This window comes from Rhamphochromis longiceps, linkage group LG14 (genome assembly GCF_057381845.1).
Source record: "Rhamphochromis longiceps isolate RC_006_pf linkage group LG14, R_longiceps_female_GT1.1, whole genome shotgun sequence".
Lineage (NCBI taxonomy): Eukaryota > Metazoa > Chordata > Actinopteri > Cichliformes > Cichlidae > Rhamphochromis > Rhamphochromis longiceps.
Window position 1 is genome coordinate 41,988,746 of NC_140570.1, and position 14,726 is coordinate 42,003,471.

General features: G+C 41.1%; 1 protein-coding gene across 1 annotated transcript; it reads left to right on the plus strand.

Moving 5' to 3' along the window:
• The first annotated feature begins 299 nt into the window (after positions 1 to 299).
• Positions 300 to 13,599, plus strand: LOC146654858 (polypeptide N-acetylgalactosaminyltransferase 17-like). Its single transcript, XM_085379878.1, has 7 exons — positions 300 to 2,242; positions 2,742 to 2,859; positions 6,604 to 6,789; positions 6,959 to 7,096; positions 7,441 to 7,536; positions 11,032 to 11,193; positions 12,198 to 13,599. Exons 1-7 carry the CDS (start codon positions 2,010 to 2,012, stop codon positions 12,330 to 12,332), a joined length of 1,068 nt encoding a protein of 355 aa, XP_085236004.1. The 5' UTR covers positions 300 to 2,009; the 3' UTR covers positions 12,333 to 13,599.
• The last annotated feature ends 1,127 nt before the right edge of the window (positions 13,600 to 14,726 follow it).

The following is a 14,726-nucleotide window of genomic DNA, read 5'->3' on the forward strand; positions in this document are numbered from 1 at the left end:
TACGAAATTATTTACCGGGTTACAAGCAATGATAATATCGGCTGTTGACTCCTCATTTTCATTTTCTGTCTATTGAGAAAACCCAGTGTAAAAGTAGCTAAAAGTAATGAAGAAAAAAACTTTGGTCTGACAAGGAGCAGGCTGCGCAAAACCTACCTTATAGATGTTTTAATAATAATAATATTGTTTTGGGGGGCGCGTTATAGGTTATAAGCATTGAGAAAAAACTGATATCTGATATCTCACTCCTCCTTGACCCGCGGTGTGTGTGTGTGTGTGTGTGTGTGTGTGTGTGTGTGTGTGTGTGTGTGTGTGTGTGTGTGTGTGTGTGTGTGTGAAACAAGATCGCCTGTCACGGCAATTATGGTTTGTTTTTTCAGTCCCTTGTAAAAGGGATTCTCAAAAGGAAAAGTAGTATTCAAAGAAAAGTATTCACTAAGGGATATTTATTCATTTTTACACATACGGGGTAGGCAGCCTGTAGGTTACAAGCGGATAGAAAGTTCTTCTTTTCATCACAAGCTATGGTGTAGCCTAAAAATGCAATTTGTTGCTAGGCAGATCATCTTAAAGGTTTTTTTTACTGCGTCTGTATTATAGGAAAATAAAATACTATTGAAATCTCTACAGGAAGTCACTCTTTATTCCCATTAAGAAATACAGAGAAAATCGTCATAATATTGAAACAGAATTCAGACTATGAGTTTGCGGAAAACTAGCTGCCGCTCTGTCTCTCTATACAGCACAAAATCAGCTGCTGCATCACCGCTGTGCTTCAGGAACCAAACCCCTCCCCTCATGTTTATGGAACATGACGCATCAGGTCTGAAAATGACTAGACAATTCCGGAGTATTTCCGGAAGTGTCATAAGGTCCGGATCGAGGCCTTCCTTAGTAAATATGCTGTATTTGAATATGGCATATTCAAAGCCTTCTTCTTTGGGAGAGCAGATCTCATCGGACACAGGAGAGCTGCTGGGCTGCAGAATGAAATCCATCTTGTGTGTCTGAGGCTTAGAAATTGTGAACTCCTCCTCTCTGCTTTTATTCTCCTCCCTCTAAAAACTTTTTTCTTTTTTTTTCCCAACAACAGATGGCGCGCTTCCGGAGGTTTACCCCCCCTCCCTTCTCAGGATGCAATTCGACACGCTTAGCGACAGATGGCGCGCTTCCGGGGTTCGCCCCCCCTTCTCCGGATGTCGGGGGGTTCCCGCCCCCCCCTTCTCCGGATGCAATTCGTCACGGTCATTACTCGCTTCCGGGGGGGAGGGGCGAGGTCAAAAGGTCATGATTAGGGCCATCAATCACTTCGGATTAAATTTTGTCATAAACCGTATGGGAGTATCTCTCTACTTATTCATGATAACAACAATGACAATAATAGAGCTTTGGGTATCAGTGTTAAAAGAGTGCTACAAAGTGCAAAGAAACCATGGAAAGAGAAGACAAAGGATAGCTGAAGCTGCATAAAAGGAAGAGCCAAGCTATTTCACGCCTGAGAAGTTTTAAAATGAGACACTTGAGGCTGTGGGATCAGGTTGAACGGATTTTATTTAAAAAAAAACATCACAAGCACACATAAAACACACACCAAAACAGGACCCCTCTTGGAGAACTTGTCGTAAAAGTAAATTTTTAGTAACCATAAAAAATGAAGGTTTTGTACTAATTCAAAAAAGCTGAGCGCTTGGTGGTGAACTGAATCAAAGGCTAAATACTGTCAAGAAATTAGCATGCAATGAGGGACCTTATTAACCCCGCTAAGACAACTGCCACATCCTGTTGATGTCTTTTTGTGGATCTCATTTTCGAGCTCAGTGCATAACTTAAGGTATACCGTGCAGTTCTCTCACTGCCCCCTGCAGAGCTCAACTCGGCTGAATCAAACAGAATTAGTGATAAAACTGGGACGACACAAGGAACTTTCTATTTGACTGAAGTGGATGAAAAAAGTGGTGCTCTTAAAAGATGTTATAAACTTTGTTTCTGCACAAAGTAAAGTCAACTAAATGTGTGAGTGTGTGTGTGTTTGCACTTTTTTCAGGTCAGAACCAGTTCTAGCTAGAATAAAAGAAAACCACAAGAGGATTATCTTGCCGTCAATCGACAACATCAAGCACGATACCTTTGAGGTGGAGCGCTATGAGAACTCTGGCCATGGCTACAACTGGGAACTGTGGTGCATGTACATTAATCCACCCAAAGAGTGGTGGGAGGAGGGAGACATGTCTGCACCAATAAGGTATGCCAGCTTCTCCCATTTAAACGTGAACACAGATCTCACACTTCTGAGATGTATTTTTTTCCACTTCTTTAAGATTTTCAATAAAACTGCCACCAAGTTCTTTTTTTAGTTTTGGGGAAGATTAGGGGAAAACAAGAAAAAAAGCTCCTGATGGGAAACCAGACTTCATTAAAGCAATAAAAAAATTACAGCCTAAATTAGAGAGTGGTGAAAATAGGATTTTAATTATCTGATTATCACCCATATATTTGTGTTAAATTGGATTTCCTTCCATTCTTTAATTAAAAATAAGAATAAATTGCATGAGTATGCACAAAAATGTTTAGATTTACCCTCCACATAATAGGCTGAAATATAAAGTGTGAAACTTTGCATAGTGGAGATTTGGGTTGTAGAAAAGTACTCCAAAATAAACATCAGATAAAGCCACAAAAAAACACATTCTGGTGTTTGCAAACGCTCAGTGTCACATGATAGTGTGTTTTCCTGGCTGCAGGACGCCTGCCATGATTGGATGCTCCTTTGTGGCCAATCGGGACTACTTTGGAGAACTCGGTCTACTCGACTCAGGCATGGACGTCTACGGAGGGGAGAACATCGAACTAGGCATCAGGGTTTGTGTGTCACCCAGTTTCCTCTTGTTCCTGCTCCCTCTTTACCCCTGTAGGTTTTAAGTGGAGCAGTGGCCACCGTAGCGTGGCACCACTGATGAGGCCCCATTAAGAGTCCTGGAGGACCAGTCCTGTGTGAGCAGCTCACAGCAGGGCAATGGAGATAAATAGGTCACGTAGAGCAGAGCAGGAAGGTTGGAGTTTGTTTCTGTACATTTTGAGAGATTGGAGAGTCTTTTGTTTTTCTGCAAGGTTATTAGATTTTTCCTGAAAAAATAACGTCAAACATTTTCACAACCCGAGTGTGTTGGCTTTTATCCAGCAAGCTAAACAATCAAATATTTTTAGAAAGACAAAAACGGTTGCCTTGTCTTTGAGTTGACTTGGTCATAACTTGAATCTGAAATGGAAAGTTCTTATATCTTGTCATCAAAAATATCAAGATTCCCCCCAAAATTAAGTCTAGATAAGTAAACGTGTACAGATGCAATAAAACAGCTAAAATTCAGCTTCAACGCACCTATAAATATATTACAACTGCTGGAGATGAAGTATTAGCAAAGACATGAATCTAGCCCACAATGTCACATCTCAAGAACCACATTTCTTTCTGTTCCTCTTTTACTACAAAGCAGTGGGACACATATCCAGAGTTGCCCTGCGACAACAACATTTCTACATTTCACTACAACCCTTACAAGAGGATTGTTTGGATGTGTCCAGGGAGAAGGCCCTCATTCAGAGAAACTCTTTCATAACAAGCACTTGAATCAATGACTGTTTGGGTTTTAACAGGATTCTTGGGATAATGAATGTTAAGCGGTAGATATCAGCACCTCTATGGGGCAATTTTGCATGGTTGTTGTCCAACATCTTTTACATGAAATCATAGTACTGCTTATTTATCTTAGAGTGTGGCAGAGAGCAGTAAAATGTTTTTTTTTGGCATACCCTCTGTTGGTTAGCACCCGTGTCCTTGGGTAACAGAAACACATAGGTTATCTTTAAAACCTATGTGCCCATTTTCTGTTTGTAGTGCTCCTTATCTGTGGATGGAACATGTTTCATATTGTTCCCAGTGTGAAGAAAGACTGACGGACCTACTTTTTATCCAGTAGGAATGTTTGTCAGGAGTGAAATAGGTTGCATCTGTGCAATTGTTTGGCGACCTGTCAGTTTGAAGTTTCTGTTACGCTCACATCACTTTGACGTGGGTTCAGATAGCTTGGATATCCATGTCTTCATTATGTTCACAGCAGAAGGCTCGTGGGTTGGACACACTCAGCAGATACTTTATTAGATACACCTTGTCAGTATTAGGTTGGACACTCTTTTGCCTTCAGAGCTGTTTTAATTCTTCATGGCATAGATTCAACAAAGTACTGGAAACATTCCTCAAAGATTGATCGTGGCATGATGGCCTCATGCAGTTGATGCAGATTTGTCAGCTGTGCATTCACGATGGGAATCTCGTGATCTATCTGATTGAGATCCCCTGACTGTGGAGACTTTCCTGTTAGCTCACAAGAGTAGCACCTGATATGGTCCTCTGCTGCTCTAGCCCAAATTCTTCAAGGTTCACGGTTCAAAGTAATGCAAAAGTGGTTTTTAAGAAGAAGTTATCTGTTTTACTGTTGCCTTCTTGTCAGCTCAAAGCAGTCTCTGGTCGGGTCTGGTATCAACAAGATATTTTCACCCAGAGAACTGTCTCTCATTGGATATTTCCTCTTTTTTGGACCATCCCTTGGGATAACCCTAGAGATGGTAATACAGAAATATCCTAGTAGATCAGGAGTTTCCAAAATACTCAGACCAGTCCTTCTGTCAACAACAACCATGCCTAACGTGTCTTAAATCTTCTTTCTTTTCCATTTTGATGCTCAGTTCTTCTGTGAGTACCCTGCCGAGATCCACTTTCTGGGTAAATTATTCATTATGAGAGCAGTTAATCTCCTTTTGAAGCTTGTGGATGTGCACAACAATTCTACCTAACAGTGAGAGGTCAATTCAGGGTCCAGTGGTTTGATCTCACTCACAGTCCTGCATGAATGAATTCACAGCACCATGTCCTGTTCTCATCTGTTCTTCAAGGGGTTTTCCTCTGAAGCCTCTGTGTTTGTTTAAGGGCTGTGTTTTTCTGTGGCTGGGATAGTTCCTAATTGGTCAGTTGCTGGCTTTGCACATTTGTTCTCCAAACCTGCAGAGGATACCTCAGTCTTGACCTGCTGATTTTGATGGCTATCATTGTGAATGAAGTAAGGATTACAGCTAGGTCATTGGATTCCACCACTGATCAACTTAGAGATTGTAGCTACATGATGCCCTTATTTGGGCATGTCCATTTTTCCTGAGGTTGTGTAGAAGCTTTTGGAAAAAGGGATGAGTACCACTGGCTGTTTCCAGAGAGGATCCTGGGAGGAAGTTATCTTGTTCAGCTTCCTATTTCTTCAATAGCAAGTCTGCTAGGTCAAAAAGCTCTTTTTTAAAGTTTTGCATTAAGAGCTGTTTCAGTAGCTCTAGATGCACCATAACATTGTTCTAGCCATTCTGATATCATTTTCAGCTCAGCTGCTGGGTGGTTTGTATGAGGAGATAATTGATTCAACCTTCATGCTCTGAGGTTTCTTTTCTAAACCACTTCACAAGCAGGTGAAGCTCTTCTGCTGCAGTTAATTCTTAAACCTTTAGCACCAAAAATGAATGATGTCCAGTAGTTCTCCACTTTATCATTATACTTTCTTTGACCTCTGTTAATGAGAAGCAACAAAAGGAACGAATCTTGGTCAGGAAGAAGAAATACTCTTGTACACATTTAAGGCTATTCATCATCTCTCTCCTCCATATCTCTCTGATCTGGTTCAGATCACTGCCCCATCTCGATGTCTTAGATCTTCTTCTTCCCTTTCTCTCTCCGTCCCTTCCCCCCGTCTTGCCACCATGGGGAGCAGGGCTTTCAGCTGCTCTGCTCCACGACTCTGGAATTCCCTACCTCCTGATTTAAGAAATATCTCTTCCATCTCTCTCTTTAAGTCCCAACTCAAAACTCACTTGTTGTCTTATGCTTTTATGATTGTGTAAACTGCTTGCTTTTATGCTTCTTTTTTTATTCTGTTGTTGTGTAGCTCTTGGGGCTATGCTAGCATTCATGTCTTATTGTTCTGGCCCGCTGTCCTACATCAAAGCTGGGAAATAGCATGGTGAACTGTAGAAGATGTTTTGGCCACATCTTCAAGCATGACTTGTGCTTCTGACCGTCTCTTCTTGTTGATCTTTAATGACATGCCTGGAATCATCATGGTGTATTCGCTGACTGGGAGAGTGCTCTGGATGATACGTTGTCACAGCAAACAATATAAGTAAAAAAACATGCATTTATGTATGTATACTCACAGTTGGAGCTTAAAAGTTAACCCAGTGCTGAAGTGCCGAAAACCTCAGCTCCTCTTGATGCCCCTTAAGGTTGGCTAGAAAAAAATGAATAAAAGCAACAATTAGATATTTTTTATATAACAGAAAACAAGAAGAAAAACCGAGAAGGACTTCTAAATGTACAGATTTAGCTTTCATTAGTTCCAGCACAAAGAAAACACGTCCTTCCAGGTGCTCTATGCTCCAGCTGTTAGCTGTAATTGACTTTATAAATCAGGACATCGCGGCGACTGTGCATCTGCCTATTTATATTTCCTGCTGCCCAGCAGCCAGCAGTATATTATTGTGAGCTTTAATTCATACTCCTACTACCCACAGGTGTGGCTGTGTGGAGGCAGTATGGAGGTGCTGCCTTGCTCCAGAGTGGCTCATATTGCACGAATGAAGAAACCTTACCACAGTAACATAGCTTTCCACACACGCCTTAATGCCCTGCGTGTGGCAGAGGTCTGGATGGATGAGTACAAGTCCAATGTCTACCTGGCCTGGAACATCCCCATGGAGGTGAGAACGGCATTTTTCTGCACCAAGACCTCTCTTAGAGAGGATGCTGTCAGTCATGCTTGTCTGTTTGTGACTATCAGATGTCCATGTTCAGAGCCAAACAGTTTTTCTTTTGGTTCCACAATTTATGTAGAGACTTTAGGCATAATAACTTCCTTTGCTCTTGCAGAACCACGGTATTGATTACGGAGACATATCACAGAGGGTTGCACTGAGGAAGAGTCTGCAATGTAAGAGCTTTCACTGGTACCTAGACAACGTTTACCCAGAGATGAGGAGGTACAACGATACGCTGTTCTACGGTGAGGTGAGCCATGAAGGACAAAGACACAGGAAAAAGTAAGTTTGTAGATGTAAGATCTGATGTACAAATTAAACCACTGAAATTAAATAAATGATACTTACACAAAGTCCTAAGAAACTTGTATCTCCTCCACAGACCAAAATATAACAAGAAAGCAGGGACTCAGACAGCATGTACATCCACATCTTCTCAGCTGTTAATAGAAAATAAATGAGATTTAGAACTTTGTCTGATCCACACTGACACATCCTTGTTTTTAGCCTTTATACATTTTTAATCGGTAATTATTTTGGGGAATATTCATATTTTATGAATTAAGTCTGACTCTTTTTTTTTGTGTATTTAAGGTCCGCAATTCTAAAGCAAGCCACCTGTGTATGGATCAGGGTGTGAAGGAGAACCACACAGCCACCCTGCACCCATGCCATGGGTGGGGTCCTCAGGTACAACACTCTTCCTCACCACCATACTAAAGAGTATACTCCATCTTTTTCCAGTTGCTTTGCTTTCTCATGAAAACATACAGTGAGCTTCTCCGGTGATGTGATTTGCAGCTGTGTCTCAATCACAGGCTCAGCTGAAATCCTCCAAGGAGCGAGTTCTGCTGTCAGAATAAAATTGTGTCTTGCACTTTTTGTGTTGAAGCCCTGAGTCAGCCAGTGTCAGCTCTTCATCCCTTCAGCCCTAAGGGCCTCTCTTTTTAGCTCACAGTGGTAAACAGGTGCTTTAGGCAGAAAGTCAAGGCTTCAGTGGTAAAATGCTAAAGGAGCTAAAATTTCAATTCAATTCTGGAAAAATGAGTGCCGCTGATAGGTTTGTAGCTTGAACCCATCCGCTGGAACGTTAAAGGCAATATAATTACACTGCAAAGCAAGACACGAAGTAGGCAAGCTTCATGTTACTCGTGCACGGGAGAGAACCGGACAATCGCCGTTCCTTCGCTTGGCCCCAGTTGCTCTCGTCCGTCCTCCCGTACCACTGTCCTTTTATTGAGGTTACATGAATATGCATAAGTTCGTTAACATATGACGTCTACATACACACAAAGAGTAATAAATTCAAATTCAAATTTTATTTGTCACATACACAGTCATACACAGTACGATATGTAGTGAAATGCTTGGACAACTGCTCGTGACCTAAAGAAAACAAAAAAGGAAAGGCTATGAATAAGGTAGGAAATAAATATGAAAAATTAAAAAGGGGTAAATTTAACTAGGAAGGAATAAAATATAAATTAAGGTTAAAAATGAAATAACTGTACAACACAAATTAGAATGAAGGGTAAATTTAACTGGGAAGAATAAGATAAAATATATAAATTAAAGTTGAAAATAAAATAACTGTACAACAAAATACACCAATACACAGTATAGAACTATATAAGAATGTATGAAGAAATCTAAATATAAATAAATATATACACAATAACAGCAGCTGTACAAGTATTAACCGGAAATGAAGAATATAGTGACCAGTGTTGTGCAAAAACAAAGTCCAGAAAGTCCAGTGTGTGTGTAAGAACTGTATGTGTGGGTCAGTACTGTGTGGTGGTGTGATTGAGAGACCGTATCGCCTGCGGGAAGAAGCTCCTCCTCAGTCTCTCTGTGTTGGTCTTCAGGGAGCGGAATCGCTTTCCTGACCTCAACAGAGAGAACAGTCTGTTGTTGGGATGGCTGAGGTCCTTCACGATCTTCCTGGCCTTGGTCCAGCACCGCCTGCTGTAGATTGAGTGCAGGTCAGGGAGCTCGGAGCGGATGGTGCGCTCAGCTGACCGCACAACCCTCTGTAGAGCTCGTCTGTCCTGCATGGTGCTGTTCCCGAACCAGGTTAAGATGTTTCCCGCCAGGATGCTCTCTATGGTGCACGAGTAAAAGTTCCTGAGCACTTTGGAGGGCAGTTGGAAGTCTCTCAAGCGTCTGAGGTGGTAGAGACGCTGACGGGCCTTTTTCACCACGGTGTTGATGTGACAGGACCATGACAGTTCCTGCGTGATGTGAACTCCGAGGTATTTGAAGCTGTCCACTCTCTCCACTGGGCACTCGTTGATGACGGGGGTCTGGTAGTTCCTCTCCTGCTTAGTGCTGAAGTCCACTATCAGCTCCTTTGTCTTACTGACGTTTAGAAGGAGGTTGTTCCTCTGGCACCAGTTCTCCAGATTCCTAATCTCCTTCAGGTAGGCCGTCTCGTTGTTATCAGAGATCAGGCCCACCACGACGGTGTCGTCAGCAAACTTGATGATGGTGGTGGAGCTGGTAGTGGCCACACAGTCATATGTGTACAAAGAGTACAGCAGGGGGCTCAGAACACACCCCTGGGGGGCTCCAGTGCTGAGAGTGGTGGAGGCTGAGACATGTCCGCCCATCCTTACTGCGTGCGTGTGTGTGTGTGTGTGTGTGTGTGTGTGTGTGTGTGTGTGTGTGTGTGTGTGTGTGTGTGTGTGTGTGTGTGACTGCTGATCAAAGGGTCAAACATCCTTGGTCAGGAAGAGGGTAGCCTCCCCCTCACCCTAGATGGTTCATCCTAGATAACACGGTGAGGAAGTCCTGCAGTTCATCTAAACAAAGACTAGACTAGAACAGACGCAACTACGTTAATCCTACCATAAAACAATAAAACACGGTATGACCTCTCATGCTCCCAAAGTGCTGTCTAATACACACACAGTTTGCAGACTATCAAGGATCAAAACCTCTACCAATCTACAATTAATTACAAAACTCTAAGCATATATAAGTAAATATTTCTAAGCATAAATGACAATCAACAATACAAATCGAACAGCCGCATCACACTTTCTTCACAAGACATGCTTCAGTTGCATTTTTTAAAGTTATCCTTTTGATGGAACAAAAAGTCTTCAGTTTTTATTAGACCACCAGTTTTTCACACTTGCACTTCCACGGAGATAAAAGCGACCCCATGGTGTCTTAGCGTGGGTTCTCTCCAGGTAGTCCGGCTTCCTCCCACAGTCCGATGACATGCACGTTAGGTTAAATGGTGACTGGCTGTAGGTGTGTATGCAAAACAGATAAAGCACATAAGTGCATAAAATAAAGTGCGATATGAATATCTGTGAAAAGATGAATGTAACTTGTAGTGGTCAAAGATACTAGAAAAACATTTTAATAAATACTCTGTTCTTAAGAAGAAGCAGTGACATCTAGGGACCACAAGTGGGATTTTTTAAGATTTTGAGTCCAAACGCTGTTAAATCACCTAACTTTTGTATGATGTACTGCAAACAGGATGCAGTTACTCTGCAAAAAGACCCAAACTGGGCTGACTGGGTGGTTGATGGAAAGCTTTATCTTTATATCTTTTGCAAGGCATTGCAACCACTATTCATGCTTTGTTAGGAACAGAATGCGATATAAACAATTTCCCAATCAGTCTTTATCGTCAGCACACTCAAAGCCTCAGAGCTAGATGCAACCAAAGGAACTGTTTTATCTGCACTGCTAAAGTGGAAATTACTATTAATCTGAACGAAAAAGCTGAAGTGAAAGACACAAAGGTTAGAAAACAGAGCGGGAAGAATCTGACTCACTTCTGCTTTTTCTTTCTGTCAAGTTGAGAAAACTGCAGAATTTGGTGTATATAAAATGTTAGGGCTATATGTGGGTTAGAACTCTGCTGAAACAACACTGTGATTAGCAGTGATGTACAGGAAAATCTTTGTGTTTAGCACTCAGTGAAGAACAAAGACATGTTTTGCCTCTCAGCAGTATTGGGAACAACACCATCCTCTTGTTCAAAGCAGCAAAAAAAAAACCCAACAGCTTGCATAATCAAGGAAAATTCCTGCCAGGTTACCTTCAACTTGTACATCATCACATACTTATTTCATCGTTAGCTAATAAAGAGAAGAGTATTCACTCAGCCAGTTCAGTAACTTTCCGTTTACTGTATGTGTGACGTATCTGTTTTCCTCTTAGTTAGGACGCTACACTAAAGAAGGTCAGCTGTTTCTGGGACCCCTAGGCAGCACTGGTGAGGACACTCGTTGTGTGGTGTACGATCAGATGAGCAACTTTCCTCAGCTCCTCAATTGTGAAAAGGTGACCAACGTGAAACAGAAGACATGGCATTTCTCTCAGGTCAGAAGTGTAAAGAAATCTCTTTTTCAATGATATAACTGAGTGTTTATAAGAGAAACTAAAATTTACTGGCATAGAGTTGAGAGGAAAAGTATCTATATGTCAGATTTTAAAAGGGACCTATTGAGCTCATGTCTGGGTCCATTCTTTTTTCTCTTGGACTCTAATATGAGAGTAGCTTTGCATGAATCTTCATTTCTCTCATACTCAGCATTGCTGCAGCCCCGTAGTTCATGCTTTATCTGACAGAACCGCCTTTATATTCCGAATACCTCCGTTGAAGCCACCTTTCTTTGTGTTAAAACCCTCACAAACAGAAGGTTTTAACACCGGGGCCAGTAGGACTTCACAGATAGATCTGTCTGTTTGTGATGACTATATTAGGATATCATCTCTGCTATTACTGAAATCAAAGCAGTCTGGTTAACGGGGATTATTTGCACATAAATTGAGACTTTGGCTATGATTAATATGAACAATAACTGTTGTAAAATTATATTTATGCTAGAAAATAAGGGGTCCTCTTAAGACAACTAAACCCAGACTGCTTAAAGGGTAACAAGCGACTCAATATACCTTTTACTTTGGCATTGATTCTCTTTTTCTTTTAATGTGAAAAACCTTTTGTAAGTCAATTTTCTGTTGGTCTTTTAGTTCTGTTTGGGTAACCTTTAAAAACTAAAGAGTTACAGCCTGTAGCACGGGAAGAGGAGAGCTTGAACAGTGATGCTGCAGACCTTCTGCCACATCGATTCTTTGTCACACAGCAGGACAAGCAGTGAAGAGTCCTGCAGACGTAGAAGTCTTAGGGAAATAGGGAGACCTTACTTATTTTATATAGATGTAAGGTAAAAAGTTAGTGCCATTTGTTTAAGAAAGAGGTTGCAACAGTTCACATAAGGCCCGGTCTGGTTACATACTGTTCTGTCACCATCACGCATTGTTCACAGACCATCTGTGAAATCTGTTAAAACCAAAGTATTGTATCTCCTTCTGCCTTGCAGAACGAATCGATCATAAATCGGGCTACTGGACGCTGTCTGGAGGTGGTGCCGGCTAATGTTTACTCCGGCCACCTGCTGGTCCTGCAGCCCTGCTCGGGGCAGAGGTGGACCATCAAGAACACTATGAAGCAGTGATCGCCTGGCCAGTTTCATTGGGACCAATTACAAAGGCTATTTCCAAGAGCTGTCACCTGACGTTACCTTGGCCAGTGGACAATCAATGATGCGGGGGCTCCTTAGCTTTTGAAATAAGACTCAAAAATAGATGGCTTTAAGGAGACGAGTGATGAGGTGGTTTGGAAACAATTGATGTTTTTTTGTTTTTGTTAGTTTTTTTTTAAAAACATGGACATTCAACGTGGTGAAAGTTTAGCATGAGGACCATTTCTCTATATGAATTTTACAAACTTTCAATGTGATGTTGCCATAATTCCTGTGTGCCACTTCTTTACAGTGTTTAAGTTTTAGTAGACATTTAATCGACCAAAAGCGTGTTCTTTCTTATGTGAAGGGGAAAAAAAGTTTCCATCTTCCATCAGTCTTTCTGCAATATTTCATTCATTTTGTGCCACGGACCGGCCCTAAATAACTAAAATGTGTTCATAACACACGGGAAAAGACACAGGGGAACTGAGGTAACGATAAAAACAATAAATATGAACGATAAAACGAAGAAAAAAACCCCCGGTAAACCATAAATTGCACACCTGAACCTCAACACTCGTGGCCCGGTACCAAACGACTCACGGACCGGTACCAGTGCATGGCTCGGGGGTTGGGGACCGCTGGTCTATGGTACTTAGAAATTAAGGAATGGCTACTCGTGACAGGAGAAAATTTTACACAGTTTAGCAAAAATGCCTGAAAAGTGATTCTTATGTTTTTCAGAAAATTCAAATCCTTGTAAATATTTATAATTTGAAGAAAAATATGCTAAAAATATTACTTGGTGTACTTTTTTTTTCAAATCACCCCAACAAGGACTCTGGGCTAAATCTCACTTCTATGTTTTATGGATTCTGACTTTTATTGCTATTTTTCCACCAAGCATTCTGTAGCATCAGATGCAATATATCTCGTAGCATGAAGTACTGTAAGCAGTTGGGTACAAAGTTTCTTTGCGCTAAGTTAATTTATTTGGTTAACTGCTGTGTGCCATAACTACTGAAAACCTAGTCAAACATAGGAAGCACTTTTTTGGACAAAGGGTTGGAACATGAACGAGAGAGGAGGATTGAATCAGGAATGCACAAAAGTACCAATAGTGGAAATGCAGGAGGCCTTAAAGGCTGAAATTATTAACGTACTGAGATGTATATGATGTCATATATTAAATTGCATAAGTGTGATCAGCTGGATTTTTGCTCCCAAGATTGTCTTCCAATAAACAACTGGTTTCCTGGGTTGTGCTTTGTTACTGTGTTTTAGGATACATCTGCAGTCTTTAAATTTGTCATACTTTAATTAGTATGCTTATTTTTTTCAGTTTAATTTTATTTTCAAGCTTGTTTGTAATTTTTTGCTGCTAAACTCATGCTTTATTTTGCTTTTCTGGACTATAAATAAGGTAGAGACAGCAAAGATGAGCTACCATGCTGGCCTGCTCTCCTTTTAACTGCTCCATCCATTTTCATGGTTGTGGTCAAAATATTTTCGGCATGCTGTGAGATTAGTCCTCAAAATCATCCCCCAAAATAGACTACTTCAAAAGAGATTTCACCCTCAGCTTCCAGCTGCATGGCATCTGCTGTAACTTACACCAACTCGACTTAAGAGTACTTTCATCACATTTTTTATAAAAGCGCTTCTACACAATATTACCCAGCCACAAATAAAGCAGCCAGGTGGCCGAACATTAAAGGGACTGTTCTATAAATGACAAGTTATGGGTTCAATCCTGAAGCAACCATATGTCCTGTAAATAGTGTCCTTGAATCAGACACTGACCTCCTACTGCTTACTCTCGCTAAACTGCTCTGGATGAAGCATCAGCTTAAATGCTTAAGATGTAAATAAAACAGGAGGAGACTGCTGGGAGCACAAGGGCCTGTTTCTAGCAGAGAGGGGGAGAGAGGAGTGAGGCGGCTCTGAGGGACAGAGCCTGCATGCTAACATAACACTGAATGCTGATCAGACTCTTAACGAAGAGACTGCTCATCGTTCTCTGGCGTGAAATAGGATTACCATATGTTGGTTAAAGTCCTGCTAAATGTAAGCCAGCAGTAAATGCTAACAAGGACAAACTGATCAAATAAACTCACTGCGTTACTTAGATAAGGTTGTATTTATGGGGATGGAAATTTGTATAATTTGTAGATTTTAGCATGTAAAAAAATGGAGCTATTTTTAAAGGATGACAAAAAATCTAGAAAATGAATGTAATTCATTGACATTATTGTATCATAGTTTGCATTGTTCTGACCAGCAGTGTCCTGCAGCTCCCTGTGAGCACTTAATGAAAGAGGTTATGGTTTAATGTCAGAGCAGAGAACTCACAGTTGTCAAATATGATTTTGCTCTAATATGCAC

What these genes read in the sequence shown, in the direction of transcription:
- LOC146654858 (XM_085379878.1), top strand. Translation starts at nt 2,010, where the DNA reads ATGTGTGAGTGTGTGTGTGTTTGCACTTTTTTCAGGTCAGAACCAGTT. An exon ending in ATACGCTGTTCTACGGTGAG is followed by an intron (nt 7,097 to 7,440) that starts GTGAGCCATGAA and finishes TGTGTATTTAAG; the next exon opens with GTCCGCAATTCTAAAGCAAG. An exon ending in AGACATGGCATTTCTCTCAG is followed by an intron (nt 11,194 to 12,197) that starts GTCAGAAGTGTA and finishes TCTGCCTTGCAG; the next exon opens with AACGAATCGATCATAAATCG.